This window comes from Merops nubicus, unplaced genomic scaffold (assembly GCF_000691845.1).
Source record: "Merops nubicus isolate BGI_N331 unplaced genomic scaffold, ASM69184v1 scaffold32045, whole genome shotgun sequence".
Taxonomy (NCBI): Eukaryota; Metazoa; Chordata; class Aves; order Coraciiformes; family Meropidae; genus Merops; species Merops nubicus.
Window position 1 is genome coordinate 1 of NW_008608146.1, and position 14,369 is coordinate 14,369.

Genomic DNA, 14,369 nt, shown 5'->3' on the forward strand with positions numbered 1-14,369 from the left:
GGCTGGCTGAAGAAGCAGCGCTCCATCGTCAAGAACTGGCAGCAGAGGTACTTCGTGCTCAAGGGCCAGCAGCTTTACTACTACAAGGATGAGGATGATGTCAAACCACAGGTAACCACAGCTCCTCCAGTCCTCACTCTTCCCATTCTTGCAGCTTTGCTCCTCGGGAAATGGTTTGAGATGGGTGTGGAGCAGGGTGTTAAAGGAGTTTTCTGCCTCTGGGCAGTGGCAGAGGTGAGATACCCTGATTGGGAGCTTCATCTGTGCACTGAAATTCTTAAAGAGCCTGTGAGCCCTGCAGCGGGCTTGGTTCCTCTGTGCCCAAGCAACAGGGTGCTGGAAAATCCAGTTACCAACTAGAAAGTTGCTTTTGTTCTCCAAGACAACACAAGCAGGCTGGGGAGGGAAGGGTGTCACTACACCACCACTTTGGGATGGCTGGTGCAGCAATGGCTGGCACACAAGCTGACAGGAGCTTTTAGCCCTGCACCCAGTGGGAAAGGCATCTTACAGGATGCTTTTAGGAGCAAACAAGCAGAACCTTCAGCATAGCCTGGGAGTGAGACTCTGCCCAAGACAGACCTCACAGCAGGGCTGTGGGCGGGGCAGATGACAGTGAAGGACTGCTGCTTCCCTAGGACCTCTTGCCATGGGATAAGCTGAAGGGACAAGGAAAGGAAATCTCTCTCTCCCTGTCCTCTGGGTTGGAATCCCAGCCCAGCCCCAGCCTTTGCAGAGGGCTCAGAGCTGTGGGTGCAGTTTGTGTTTGGCTGCCACCCAAGCCCACCCTGCGTGGCCAGAGGAAACCTGCCCCGTCGCCCTTTCCTCTAAGGGAAACTGCCTGAAATCACTGAATGCTTCAGTGCGTGTCAGTTCTGATGCTTTGAGAGATCCTCAGGAGAGCACAACGTGCACCCAACCCTTTGCACAGAACAGGAGTGTGGTCACCCACTTGGGCATGATCTAAATGTCTGCACCAGTGTCTGATGTCCACAGCTTTCCAGAAGCATCCTCCCATCTTCAGCCCCTCCAGGCTGCCACAAGTCCTCTGTACAAACCATTTCCTGCATTGTAGTATACTTGTGAAATGCGGGAGTTTGAACCCCAAGCCCCTGAATTAAGGTTGACATAGGGGTGATTCCCACAGCCCTTCATCCCGAGAGGTGAGTTTGCCTTAGAGCTTCCCCCAGGGTGCGGCCGGCCCGGCAGGGAGAGCCAGAAGGGAAATGAGCCCCAGGGGTCCCGCAGGGAGCTGACAAAGGTCAGGGGTCTGCTTGGGGATAAAAGCTGGGACCACTGGCAGGGAGTCAGGAGTGTCTGTCTGTGGGGTGCACTCCCCAGAGCTGCCTGGTTCAGGGCAGATCTCCTGACTCTCCTGGAGCTGGGCCCTGGTCTGTTTAGGCCTGTGCAAACGCGGGTCGATCGGGTGAGAGTTGCCATGTGGGCACCTTTTCTTACGTGTTTAACTGGCTGCTCTGGCTGTTTCCCATGCCAGCTGTGGGCACCCTCGGGTCCCTGTTTGTACCCCCTGTTGTGGGCCGGGTCATGTCGTTTGTGGGGTCGTTGGGGGTGGTGTCTATCATGTCTGAGCTTGTTGACTTGTTTGTACCCCCGGGGGTCATTCACATAGTAACATTTCTGTCTACAAGACAGTCTGTGTATTGGTTCATCTCCCTGCTGGTGTTATCCTTTGTGTTGGGCCTGGTCATTGGCAAAACAACTTGCCAGGAGGAAAATAGGCTGTTTTCCCTATTCATATGGATAACTTTCTATGTTTCCAATCATTTTCTCTAGAATGTAACTTATTTTTTTGAATATCCACCATCTTTTCCTTGTTTTGAGAAATTCCAGAGGAAAGTCCTCCCCTTTGCTGGAAAACCATTCTGTGTAGAAATTGTTACTGGTAGCAAAACTAATGTCAAGGTAGGAAACACTCATAAGGGGAAGGTGATCAGGAGATGCTGGGGGTGAAAGCACAGGGCTGAGCCCAGTGGGATCCAGGTCCTGTTCCAGGGGTGACTGGGAGGAGCAGTCTTCCTGGTTGTAAACTGGAGGCAGGAACAGAAAGTGCAGTGGAAACCTTGCTGCTGTGGATGGTGCTGCTGGCAGCTCTCCCCATGCCCCTGGAGCACCATCCTGGGGCATTCCAAGCCTCTGATCCCGGGAATGATTCTGGCTGGTGCAGCTGCAGGTCAGGCTTCTGGAGCACTGAGGGTCCTCGTTGCTCACAGGAGCTTTCAGGAGCCTGAAATCACTGAGAAATTTCATTTCTGTGGCACAGGCACATTTCCTGCCCGGGGAGGCCTCCGGGGCTGACTCACAGGCCTGCTTGGCCCCCACCCATCCCCTCCGTGGACTGGGCTGCCCACGTTTGCCACAACGGTTGGGCAAGGAAGGTCCAAAAGAAATGGCTGGTTTCCACTCTGGTTTTTTATTTCTCTCCCCTTTTCTTCTTTGTCTCTACTCCTCTCCTGCAAACTTTGGGTTTGGTTTCTGGGTTTGAGTGATGCTGTGTCAAAGGAACAGTTTTCCTGCTCTGGTGTAGCAGAAACAGGATGCTTCAGTGTTTTGCCAAGTCCCCTCTCTTTTATAGACTCTTCCTCTACACCCAACAGGGGTTAAAAAAACACGAGAAGGGAGGGGAAAGAAAGGAAAGAACAAAACAAAAGAATCCTTCTGAGAATCACTTTGTCAGAAAAACTTCCATTTAAGAAGTGTCCCTTTTTGTTTCAAAAGTAATTTTTTAGAATGTGTATGTGTATAGGACACCAGGTCCTCAGGCCTGTTTGGAAGCAGGACCTCCACCTGCAGTGCTGCCTGTGGTAGCATCAGCCTGGCAGAGATGGGACCCAGCTATGTGCAGCTCCTGCTCTGCTTTGTCCTAGGGCTGCCTGTCTCTCCAGGGAAGCATCATCAAGGAGGTGGCCAGCAACCCAGAGGAAGGAGGGAAGTTTATCTTTGAAATCATCCCAGGTGAGTCTGCTTCACTCCTCTGTTGAAGGTTTTTGGGCTGGGCTGTTCACCCAAAACTATTTGGGCAAGTAAATTTGCAGGTCCTTTTGCTCCCACTTCTTTTCAAGGTCCCCCCAGCGCTGCGTTGCACATGAAAACTCATGTCTTGCTTTCAACATTTACATGTTGGGGTTGGAGGAGGGCTTGTGTCCCATGCTGAGAAGCCTTCCCAAGCTGCAGCGTTAGGCAGTTTCTGTTCCTCTCTTGCAGATCTTCAGCAAGGGTGAAATGTAAGAGTGCTGCTTCATTTCACAGTCAAATAGACTTTAATGAGGGAATACTGAAGCAAAAGCACTTAGCAAAGAAAACAAGAATGTGTTTTTTTCTGCTCCAACCCTCTCTATATGTGATGCACTGATGTTTTTTTTCAGGGGTTTCTGGAGACCAGACCCGGGCAGGGCAGGACACCTGTGTGCTCATGGCTAATTCCCAGTCTGAGATGGAGGAATGGGTTAAATCCATCCGAAGAGTGCTGGGATCAGCATCGGGAGGTAAAGGGGAGCAGGGAAGGCTCCTGGAGAGGTGATTTCCCATCATCTCGTGGTCTGTGGTACCTTTGTGTGAGGGTTTCAAAGCTGGGCTCATAAAGTCTTGAAACTGGAAAACAGAGCTGTAGTGTGACTAACTTGAAACACCTCAGAAACTTCCTCCTAGAGTGACCCTGTGGTGTTGGGTCTGCTGCAAACATGGACAGTGCTAAGGAAATGGCAGCCAAGCATGAAAGAAGATTTCTGGGCTGGTTTCAGCCTCTTTGAGTACTTCCTCATTGACTTTTTGACCCCAGAAAATGTTCCTGAAAACAACTCGCCTTCTGAGGCAAAGCATTGAAAAATCTTGCCTTCCATGTGCTAATTTCCTCACTTTGCTCTTCTTCCAGCTTTCCCTGTTCAGCCCAGCCCTGCTGCCCCCATTTGTTCCTCACTCTGCCTTGGCCATGCCATCGCCCTCTCATGCACAGGCAAGGCTGGCAGCAACAGGATCCAGCTTCCAGCCCCCTTGGGCATGTGTTTATGCCATTACCAAATTGTGGTCAGGGAAGTATGAAACATGAACTGCTCAGAAAGGAGCACATTGTAAATAGGCCACCACACGTGAAAGCCACAAGGGAAGCAGTGAAGGTCATTCCAGCCACTTTTCCTGTGAGGAAGAGCTCTCCAGACTTTTCCTGTCAGAATGAACCCCTATGAGATCTACCAATGAAGCAGGGCTGGGAGTCTCTTCAGCTCTCTTCCAAAAGAGCATTAACCCAGGTGGTCACCCTTAGCCTCTCCTCTGTGCTTTGCCCTGATCATGTAGATAATTCTTTCATAGGGTCCATGCCTTTCAGCTCTGTAAGACAAGCATGGTGATGCTCTGCTCTCCCATAGTTCCTGTGTTTAGATAAATCACAGCACTTCAGAGGCATGTAGGCACTGCCAACTTGAGCTCCTTCTGCTGTAGGCACAGAGGACCTTCACCTGAATGAGGACAAGGCTGTTTCTCCTCTGCAGCCCTGGTGTTTTCTGCCTCTAACCTGAAACAGGCTGTGCCCTGGGGGAGGCTGTGTTACTCATCTGAAATTAGGTTTGCAGGAGCAAGAAGCTTCCAGGGCATTGCCCCACCTGGCTCTGCTATTTAACAACAACTCTGCATCTGATCCTTGCTTCGACTTAGGAGGCTGGCAGTTTTGATTTATAGTAGTACAGAGAGCCCTGAGGATGGCAGAGAAGTCAGGCACCATGGAGCTGCATTTTATGTCAACACACAGGTTAACAGGCCCCAGAACTTCATGCTGTAGGTTGTTGGCCTCAATACAAGCTGAGGCAGCACGTGCTTTTAAAGCAACCCACCACACAGTGGAAGTTTTGGCAGAAGCCCACCTGGGAGCAGCCCCACGTGCCCCAGCCAGTTGTGAGCTGGTTGCACACCAAAAAGCAGAGCAGCTGCAAAGAGTGAAGGAAAAGCAAAACCATCTCCAAAATCTCAGAGGGGTTTTGTAGGGGTGGCTGCCATCCTACAATGACAACCACCTGCCGAGTGGGCTGGCACGGGCACTGCATTGACCCCTGGGAGGTAGCCCCAAATTAAATAAGGAATTCATTATCAGCAACCAAAGCAGAGAGGCAGAAAAAAAGAGCATTATTTACTTTTCCTTTGCACAATGGCAGGTTTATACTAATTATTTAAAAGGTTAAGCAACTCATAAATGAAAAACCTCCATGATCAGGCAGGTGCTGACAAGCCTTGTGGTTCCAGATGAGAGTGTTTATTGCATTTTCCTGGTCTGGAAGATGCACAGGAATTATTTCAGCCTTCAGAGCATGAGGTGAACACATCACAGGCACTGCTGGGACAAAACTACAGCTGAGGACCATAGGACCCTTCGCCTTTAATATCCCACAGCCATTTTGTATTGGGATTTGTCTGCTCTTACCATGCCCCAGGCTCCAAGGAGGAAGAGCTGGGATGCAGGCTGCTGCATTCCCACCTTCAAGCTCTTCTTTTGCTGCAGGTTCAGGAGGAAAAAGCCATTGCTCCAAAGGAAAGGTACCACCCATTGCAAATGCTGGTCTTCCTTGCACAGGGAGTTTCTGGAGGGTGAGAGGAGAGGGGAGGGGGAAGAAAAGCAACTAAATCAGTAAGACTTGCAGCTCCAAATCTCTGCAAGGCTGCTTTCCTTATTCTTTGGTGGACTCCTGGGCTTTGTGTGATAAGCTTGCCTTCTCTCCCTGTGCCCTCCCATCAGCCTTTTTACTGTCCTTATCTCCCTCTCTGTCCCCACCCTGCTCCAAGGCAGGCAAGCAGCATGCCAAAAAACCCAAAGCTTGTTTTTTTTTCCACTTTGAGAGCTGTTAATTACCTGGAGGAGCAATAAGGTTTCCTTTTGCTATTTCTGTAGAAGAAGCTCTGCTTTCCCCAGTTTGCAGACTTCTTGTAGCTCCAATGTTATCAGAGAAGCATAGGAACTTCTGTGTACTCCTGTCACGTTTGTACCTGATCCCCCTTGATAAGTAATGTGCCTGTAGCAACCCTGGTGGGCTCCTCTAACCTCTGCCCCTTCCCCAGCGGTGTTCGGACAGCGCTTGGCGGAGACCATGGCCTACGAGCAGAAATTTGGGCAGCACCAGGTGCCCATCCTGGTGCAGAAGTGTGCTGAGTTCATCCGGGAGCACGGTGTGAGCGAGGAGGGCATCTTCCGCCTCCCCGGCCAGGACAACCTGGTGAAGCAGCTCAGGGAGGCCTTTGATGCTGGGGAAAGGCCCTCATTCGACAGGTAATGTTGGATTCCCCCTCTCCTACTCAACTAGATCTCATACGCCACAAAATCTGGGAAAAAGCAGCCTGTCTAACCACCCCTGAGAGCCCAGCAGTGCCCTGCAGGAAACTTGGATCTTCCACAAAGCCTTGACAAGGAGAGAGGATTGAGCAAAAACCCCAAATGGAGAGAAAAGAAAAGCAGAATCAGAGGGTGCTGAGATGAGATTGATGGAAATAAATGAAAGCGTTTAGGAAAATCCAGGCCCCACACTGCAATTACCATGTGGAGGAGCAGCCAAGGAAGGAGGCAAAGGGAAGAGCCTACATAGCCCATCAGCTAAGAGCAGAGCTCTAGAGAAAGGGGAGCAAGTAGAGGCTCATAAAGAAGCTCAGAGAACATCCTAATGCACACAGAAGTTACTTCTGTCCCTGCCAGCTCACAGCCACAACATTCTCCTCCTGTTGCTTTTCCCTACAGCACCACATAGAGATGAGAGAGAGACTTTGGCTGCTGCAAGGCTGCATCCTCCTCACCCCCTTCCTCTACAGGGCTAAGAGGAAATGGCAGGTCCCTAAAGCTGGGAGAGCTGCCTGTCCCTGCCCGTAGGGCTCAGGGAAGACTTTGCTGCTTCTGCCATACCCTGTGCAAAATAAGAGCTGTAAACCCCTGATGCATCTCTTTGTGAAGCTCTTCCATGACAGCTCACAGACCTGCTGTCCCTGCAGGTGCCTCACTGTCTCTAAGGAGGTTTCCCATCTGTCCTCACCCCCAGGTCAGTTTAACCCCTTGCACTGGGCCCTAGTTACATAAGGCAGGGCTTTACCTGCTGGTTTGCACTGGTGAAAGCAATTAGCACCTAAAATGAGGCTTTTTGGTTTAATTTCTGCTCTGTCCACCATAACCAAGACAAGGACTGAGCAGGCACATACAGATGCCCAGGCACGTGTATGAAGGTGTTGGGTACTGGCTGTGGGGATGCCCCATCTCTGCAGGCCTGGGGGCTGCCCACAGGGCTCTGAGAGCTGCTGGCAGAATCTGAGAAGGGGAGGGAATTTGGGAGGGAAGCACCCAGAACCCCAGGAGCTTCCCTGGCCCTTTGCAAAACTGAGTAGAATACTGGGGCCTCATCTCTCTGTTCACAGGCTTGTCCCTAACTGCAAAACTTTTCCTGTTTTTAGCCAGCTTTCTGCAGCTTTGTTCAGAAAGCCAGGGCACTCACCTGGCGGGTCCCCAGGCTGTGCAGGGCAGAGCTGCCTGGCTCGGGGACTGTCCCTGTCCTGGCCTCTTGCTTTGCAGCTGAGAATTTTTCTCTTTCTGGGTGCCAGAGCCCTGCTGAGAGCTTTCCTGTTGTAACCTGTGTGGGGGTCATAGGAAGTTGAAGCCCTTTTTCCTGTCTTGCAGAGCAGTGTTCTGCAGTGGGGCATGGCAGGGGTTGGCCCTGTGCCCCGTGGGGTTAACCCTGTGCCACGGGGCTTGGCGTGGGCATCGCTGCGGTGACCCCAGGGCCACTGCCCCCCCCCGCACCTCAATTTCATTTTCTCAGCAAAGGGGAAGGCCAGTGATGTGTTCTCCAGGGACCTGAATACTTCAAGGTGCTGGCTTGACCTTCAGTGTCACCTTGGCAGCCTGTTTGGGTTTGCACAGATGGGCCTGTATGCACAAACGTGGCAGAGTTGGGTGGGGAGCGTTAGAGAGCTGCTGTTGGAGTCCAGGCTTCCATGGTGCCTACTGGTGTGTATTTGTAGGCCCTACAAAAACATAGCTCTGAAAAAATTCCTCTATGCTTATGTGTATTTGTTAAAAATAATAGTGTTTGAAAACCCCCAACCAATTCTAAAAATAAATGACCTGGGGGATTTTTTTTTTGCTAGAAGTTTATAACAGTTTAGCGACTTCAAGGTAGGTCAAATGGGAGGTTTATGATCTTGACAGTGTCCTTTTGACATAATGTAAACTACGTGGTATGCAAAGCTGCAAACATCTGTCCCAGCAGAACATCTTCAGTAATTGCTGTTGATCTTACAAACCCCAGGCAAGCTCTGCACAGCGCGGGGAGCGCCTGCCAAACACGTGAGCTCCAGGCTCTGTTTGCATGCAAGCCCTCAAGAGTCCTCCACGGGCTGGGAAGGCTCAGCCTGGGTATGGACACTGGGGACCTACCACCCCCATGGTGGGAAAAATCTCCACCCAACAGTTATTTTCGTGCCAGCTGAGGCCATTCCCTGGCCTGAGGTGCCCGACGGATTCCCCCCCAGCTCGCTTTGTCCTCCCTATTTACACCTCTCTGCCTCTGGCATCTATACACAGAGCTTTACTGTGATGTCCTGCCCCTGGAGCAGGGCAGGGTTTGCCCACCAGATGGGCCTGAGTCTGAGGTGAGCAGCTCTCTGTGTGTTGCAGGGACACAGACGTGCACACCGTGGCCTCTCTGTTCAAACTCTACCTGCGGGAGCTCCCCGAGCCGGTCGTGCCCTGGCTGCAGTATGAGGATTTCCTGCTCTGCGGTCAGACACTGGACACAGATGAGAGAAAGGTAGAGTTGAGTTGAATTTGTTTCCCTTCTTCTGTCCTTAAAATTACGTTTCAGAGCCAGGGTTTGTGAGCTGGAGAAGCTGGGTGCATATTTAGCTGTGTATCATAAGTTGAGTAATGACTGAGCTTTGCAATCTGGAAAATAAAAAAAGGAGAAAAGAAAAAAGCAATTAAAAAGAGAGTCTCCCAAAGCCAGTGGGGATTCCCAACTTGACATCATGGGTTTATCCATTTTGAAGCTTAAATTCCTGGAGCAGGTCTAAGAGCTGCTCAGCACCTCTTCATCAAGCCCTTGCGGCAAACAGCGAGTGTGAAAACCGAGAGAGGAAGGAACTGAAACCTCCTGCAGCCCGAGCTGAGAGAGGAGGGCTCTGGGTGAGACCGAGGAAGGAAATGGGGATTTGGGAGAGAGAGAAGTGAGAATCATAAAGGTTGGAAAAGACCCTCAAGATTATAGAGTTTAACCATCAAACCAACACTCCCATGACCACTAAACCATGTCCCCAGGTGCCACACCTACACATTTTTGAACCCCTCCAGGGCTGGGGACTCCAGCACCTCCCTGGGCAGCCTGGGCCAAGGCCTCAGCACTCTGCCAGGAGAGAAATTCTTCCTTATATTCAGTTGAAGTCTTCCCTGGCACAATTGAAGCCCATGGGCTTAAACAGATGGGAGCTGTCTTCTCCTAAATACATATTTTGGTGGAAAAGAAACCCCTCCACTGCAAAAAACCCACAGATGGGTGCTGTTCCCATACACAAAGAAACAGGGTGGGCATCCTTGGTAGAGTGAGCTCTGTGAGCTGCAGGGTTCATCCCTGTATTTGAAGAGCCAACGTTTCTTTTAGTCTGTTTCACTGCAGGATCTTTGGGTTTAAAGATGTCCTAAGAGTTTCTATGTAAGAAATGCAAGGAGATTAGGAATGAGCAGCTCTTTCCAAAGAGCTCATCACACTCATGCTGGGCTAGAGGGACCCTGCTCCTTCCTTTGCTGCTGTGGCAGCAGTGGTGCTGGACAATGGGCAGCCTACAAAAACTTCCCTATGTCCGTGCTTGGTCTGCTGGAGAAATGTAATTTCCCAGGCAAGCAAATGCCAAGAGGTGAGACCATACAGGGACAGATGGAGTGACCGTGAGCCATTCTGGAGTCCGTGTGTATCTGTGAATCTTTATAGAGCTCTTTCTTATCTTGTGTTTAGGGCCATCAGGAACTCCTGAAGCAACTGTCCCTCCTTCCCAGAGACAACTACAACCTGCTCAGCTATATCTGCAGGTCAGTCCTCTGCCCAAGTTATGAACTGCTCAGATTTGGTGAGCACAAAGATCATCCCCAAGGCTGACTCCTCCAGAAAGCACTCCTAAGCCTTGTTTTGGTTCCCCTTGAGTCATCAGATCCTGACTTTTATAATGGGAGAATTTCAGCTGTGGGGGGTAAACACCTTATGTCTGAGCATAAATGCCTACCCTAAAACTCACTGAGGAATCCCTGAGAATTAAAATCAAGTATAGTTTTTCTAGACAAAGCCTTGTGCAACAAAACTGCTGGGGTTCACCTAGCTTGGGTGATTTTTCTCTTGTTAGAGAGTAGATGGGGGTTTTCCCTTTTTGATTTTTTTTTAGGTAAGCAGCTCATCACATGGTGGTTTTTCTATCTATACCAGTAAGCCCCAGCTCCAGGTTGCAGTTATAAGGCAATTACGTTTCTGTCCTTCAGACTTAGAGGAGGAGCTGGATGGATTAACCAGGATTTGACACCAATGGGTGTGTAAGGGTTTCTGTAGTCTTCTGACTTTAAATACTTCCCTTTGGACTCTGGCAGGTTTCTACATGAAATACAGTTGAACTCTAGTGTCAACAAGATGAGTGTGGATAACCTGGCAACAGTGATTGGTGTGAACCTCATCAGACCTCAGAGAGAGGATCCTGCAATTATTATGAGAGGTAAAAGGGACTCCTGGAATAATTGGCATAGGAGCATCTGATGTGCTGAAATAGCTGCATCCACAACCTTGAAATTAAAAATTTTCTATGGTAGACCCAGCCAGACACAGTAAGTACAGCAGGGTGGAGTAAAGCCATACGTTAGTTAGGCTATAAATGAGTTTATGCTGACCAAAAAAAAGCCCTCAGGAGTTGCACTGTGTGTTCCCTCCATAGATTCCAAACAATTCAGGAATTTGGTGAAGTCATCTTTTGCTTAGAGGGGGAAGGTGTAAAATTCTTCTTACAGAAACAAAGGAAACTCAAAGAAATTACTGTTTAGCTGAGCCAAACTATAATCCCATGGGCAAAGCCAGATGTAGCAGAACTAACAGAAGAAGTATTTTTAAGGCCAAAGATTGCTCTGCTCTACAGACATCACATGCAAAAAAAATCCCACAATCCCAGCGTGGTGGGGTGGGAAGGGACCTCTGGGGATCATCTCATCCAGCCCCCTGCTCCAGCAGCTCACCCCCAGCAGGGTGCCCAGGGTCACAGCCAGGAGGGTTTGGGATCTCTCCAGAGCAGGAGACTCCACAGCCTCTCTGGGCAGCTGCTCCAGGCTCTGCACCCTCACCCCAAAGAAGTTACTCCTCCTGCTCAGGTGGCACCTCCTGGGTTCCAGTTGGTGCCCGTTGCCCCTTGTCCTGTGGCTGGGCACCACTGAGCAGAGTCTGGCCCCAGCCTCTTGCCCCCCGGGGCCCTTTAGCTCTTGCTCAGCACTGCTCAGATCCCCTCTGAGGCTTCTCCTCTCCAGCTGACCAGCCCCAGGGCTCTCAGCCTGGCCTGGCACAGAGCTGCTCCAGCCCCTCAGCATCTTGAGTGGATCAGACCAACCAGAAAATGCTAATGTGTGTGGGAGGAAGCCTGCCACATGGGGTTTGCTGCTGACAGATCTTTGATTGCTTCCAGGCACACCCCAGATCCAGAAAGTGATGACTGTGATGATAAGTGATCACGCAGTCCTCTTTCCTCCATCCAAGGATGTGCCACCCTCTTCACCTGGCCAAAAAAACGACAAGAAAGCCCCCATCCCACGCAGCTCCGTGGGCTGGGATGCTGCAGAGGACCCTGTGGTGCCCAGGGCAGAGAGCTTGATCCAAAGGCAGATGGTAAGGCTAGAACCTCAGAAAAATAATGAACTGCAAATTTAATAAATCTGTCATTAATTACAGTGGGACCTGACAGGTCAGCAAGCCACGTGGAGCACTTGCTGTTATTAGGATGAAGAGCTGTAACTGTCATCCCTGGAATATCTACATCAGGAAAATGATGTAGAGAAACTTTCCACTTTCCTGTGGAAAATCTACTGACCTGGGAAAGAATGAAAACTCCTAAAGTGTTTTAGCTAAAGGGCAGAATAGATGAAACCTTTTCAGTTCCTCCTGGTGACGTGAAAACGTTGATGATTAAAGGCTTTTCTCAGAAAGAAAGAATCTCTGTAAAAGATTCTTTTTAATGGAAAACATGGTGCAACCCGAAATAGTTTATTTTTTTTGTGGAAACCTTGTGGCCATTCCTGTTAGCATGTTCAAATGTGCTGCTTGTAAATGCTGCAGCCACAGCAGTCGCTGGCAGAGCAGGACGGGGCTGTCCTAATGCCTGGGGTCTCTTTTGCAGAGAGGTGACCTGAATCCCAGCAGTGCCCCTGGACCAGCTGCGAGCTCCACTGCACCCAGAGGAGATAACGGGTCCAAAGATACACTGGGAATGTGGAAAATGCAGTCAAGGAAAAGAACTCAGACTTTACCTAACAGGAAAACGTTCCTGGCTGCTGCTTCTCTGGGGGAGAAAGGTGGCAGTGGCAGGAGTGACATACTTGGCAGTGACTTTTGGAGAAGCTCCCCTGGGGGCAGCACGCGCTCCCTGGCCCCCGAAGGACACAAGAGAACCTTGTCTCATGATCTTTTTAAGCTCCTCGACCTTCACCGGGCTTCGACCTACGACAATGTTCCTGCCTCCCAGGCAGAAGGTGGGGAAGGCAGTGGCTCCAGCCCCAGCCCTTCGAGCAGTGGCTCTGATAAGGAATTTCTACCCTGCCCCAGTCCCAGCCATCAGCCAAAGGAAACAGCCAGCTCCACCAGCAGCCCTACCGAGGTCTCCAAGCCTGAGGAAGAGAGCAGGGAGTTCCTGCAAAGCATGATCCTGAAGCTGGAAAAAGACATGGAGCTACAAAGAAATGACTACGAGGAGCAAATTAAAAGGTAACACGCTGCAGAGTGGTGCTGTCTGGAGAGCATGGAGTCTTCAGCTCAGGTTATTGCAACATTAGTGTGGCAGAGATTTATTTACCAGTAATACCATGTAGGATAGAAATGCTTCATGCTAAAATACACTGTTAGAGTAGTCTAGAGTTGTCTAAAAGGCAATTCTCTCCTGCTGTACTCTCATGACAGAGCTGCTAGTATTTTACTACAGTAGGAATACTCTGTACTTCTTACTATACCATTGTATGGCACTGTAATGTTTCTGCAACAGCTGCACTGTCACAATTCTTGTTGTTACTGCAATATTGTACCATTCTGCTATCCAGAATTCAGTAGTAGCATTATGACATTTTTGTAACCATCAATCTCATATGGCTTCATAGATCGTTGTCATGTTCTTATAGATGATGTGTGTTGAGTTGCTGCCTCATGTAATGTGGCCACTGAGAGTCAAGGGTCAGGAGAGCACCTCTGGCTGATTTTATTGCTTAAGGAAACAGAGGGCAGACTCCTGAAGAGCCAGAGGCTGACTGCCCAACACTCTTCTGATCCAATCTTTTCATGTTCCATTTCTCTTTGCAGTCTCGAGAAGGAAAACTATGAAGTCTGGGCCAAAGTGGTGAGGCTGAATCAGGACATAGAGAAAGAGAAGAAGAAGTCTGAGGAACTGGAGCTGAAGTTGATGAATGCAGAGCGCTCACGGGAGGACATGGAGAAGAAAAACAAGATGCTTGAGGAGGAGATAAAAACCTTAGCTAAATCCACAAGCAAAACTGATGCCAAAACCAACTAGGAGAAGACACCCAGCTGTGCACAAACATACAATGCAGCTGCGTGAATCCCCAGGAACTGCCAAGCAGGTTCAGAGCCACGGACCTGTGCTGTCTGGTGTTCTGCTGCTGACTGCGGGCTGATTCGGAGGAGGGAGTCCAGAAGTTGGAGGCTGGTTTATTAGAAGTTAGAGGCTCCAAAACAGGACATTTCAAAAATATTCTTCAACTTTTTTTGGTTTGTTTCCTTCAACTCCTCTTTCAGCTGCTCAAGTTACCTGTCAAAGAAGCCAACTGACTATCTTGCATTCAGGAGTTCAGGTTAAGGACACATTAAGCCTTTATGAAAAACCAGCAAGCAGCTCTCCTGCCAGCTGGCTGGTTCCTTGCTGGAGACACCCACAGCACTTCCAAGTGGAACAAAAAGTCCATAAATCCTGGATCTGGGGAGACAGAAAAGCCTGAGGGTCTGGGGTGGCACAGCCCATCACGCGGTGTGCCTGAATGGTGGGCTTCAAATGCTGTTGGCACCACGGCTGAGATGTTCACATCGACACACAGGAGCTGGTTATTGCTCTTATAGAGCAAGAGAAGCCCAGACAGCTCGTCGGGTGCCCTGAGAAGAGACCAG

The 14,369-nt window shown here is 50.0% G+C and overlaps 1 protein-coding gene across 1 annotated transcript; it reads left to right on the forward strand.

The window, feature by feature from the left end:
- Nucleotides 1-3: 3 nt before the first annotated feature.
- On the forward strand, nt 4-13,761 carry ARHGAP25 (Rho GTPase activating protein 25; the record flags this gene model as incomplete). The annotated part of the gene is made up of 10 exons (XM_008940190.1): nt 4-111; nt 2,886-2,973; nt 3,384-3,503; nt 6,058-6,265; nt 8,651-8,783; nt 9,981-10,054; nt 10,601-10,722; nt 11,674-11,873; nt 12,382-12,965; nt 13,551-13,761. Coding segments are annotated over 10 exons (1,848 nt in total), but the record flags the coding sequence as incomplete, so codon positions are not given.
- Nucleotides 13,762-14,369: the final 608 nt, after the last annotated feature.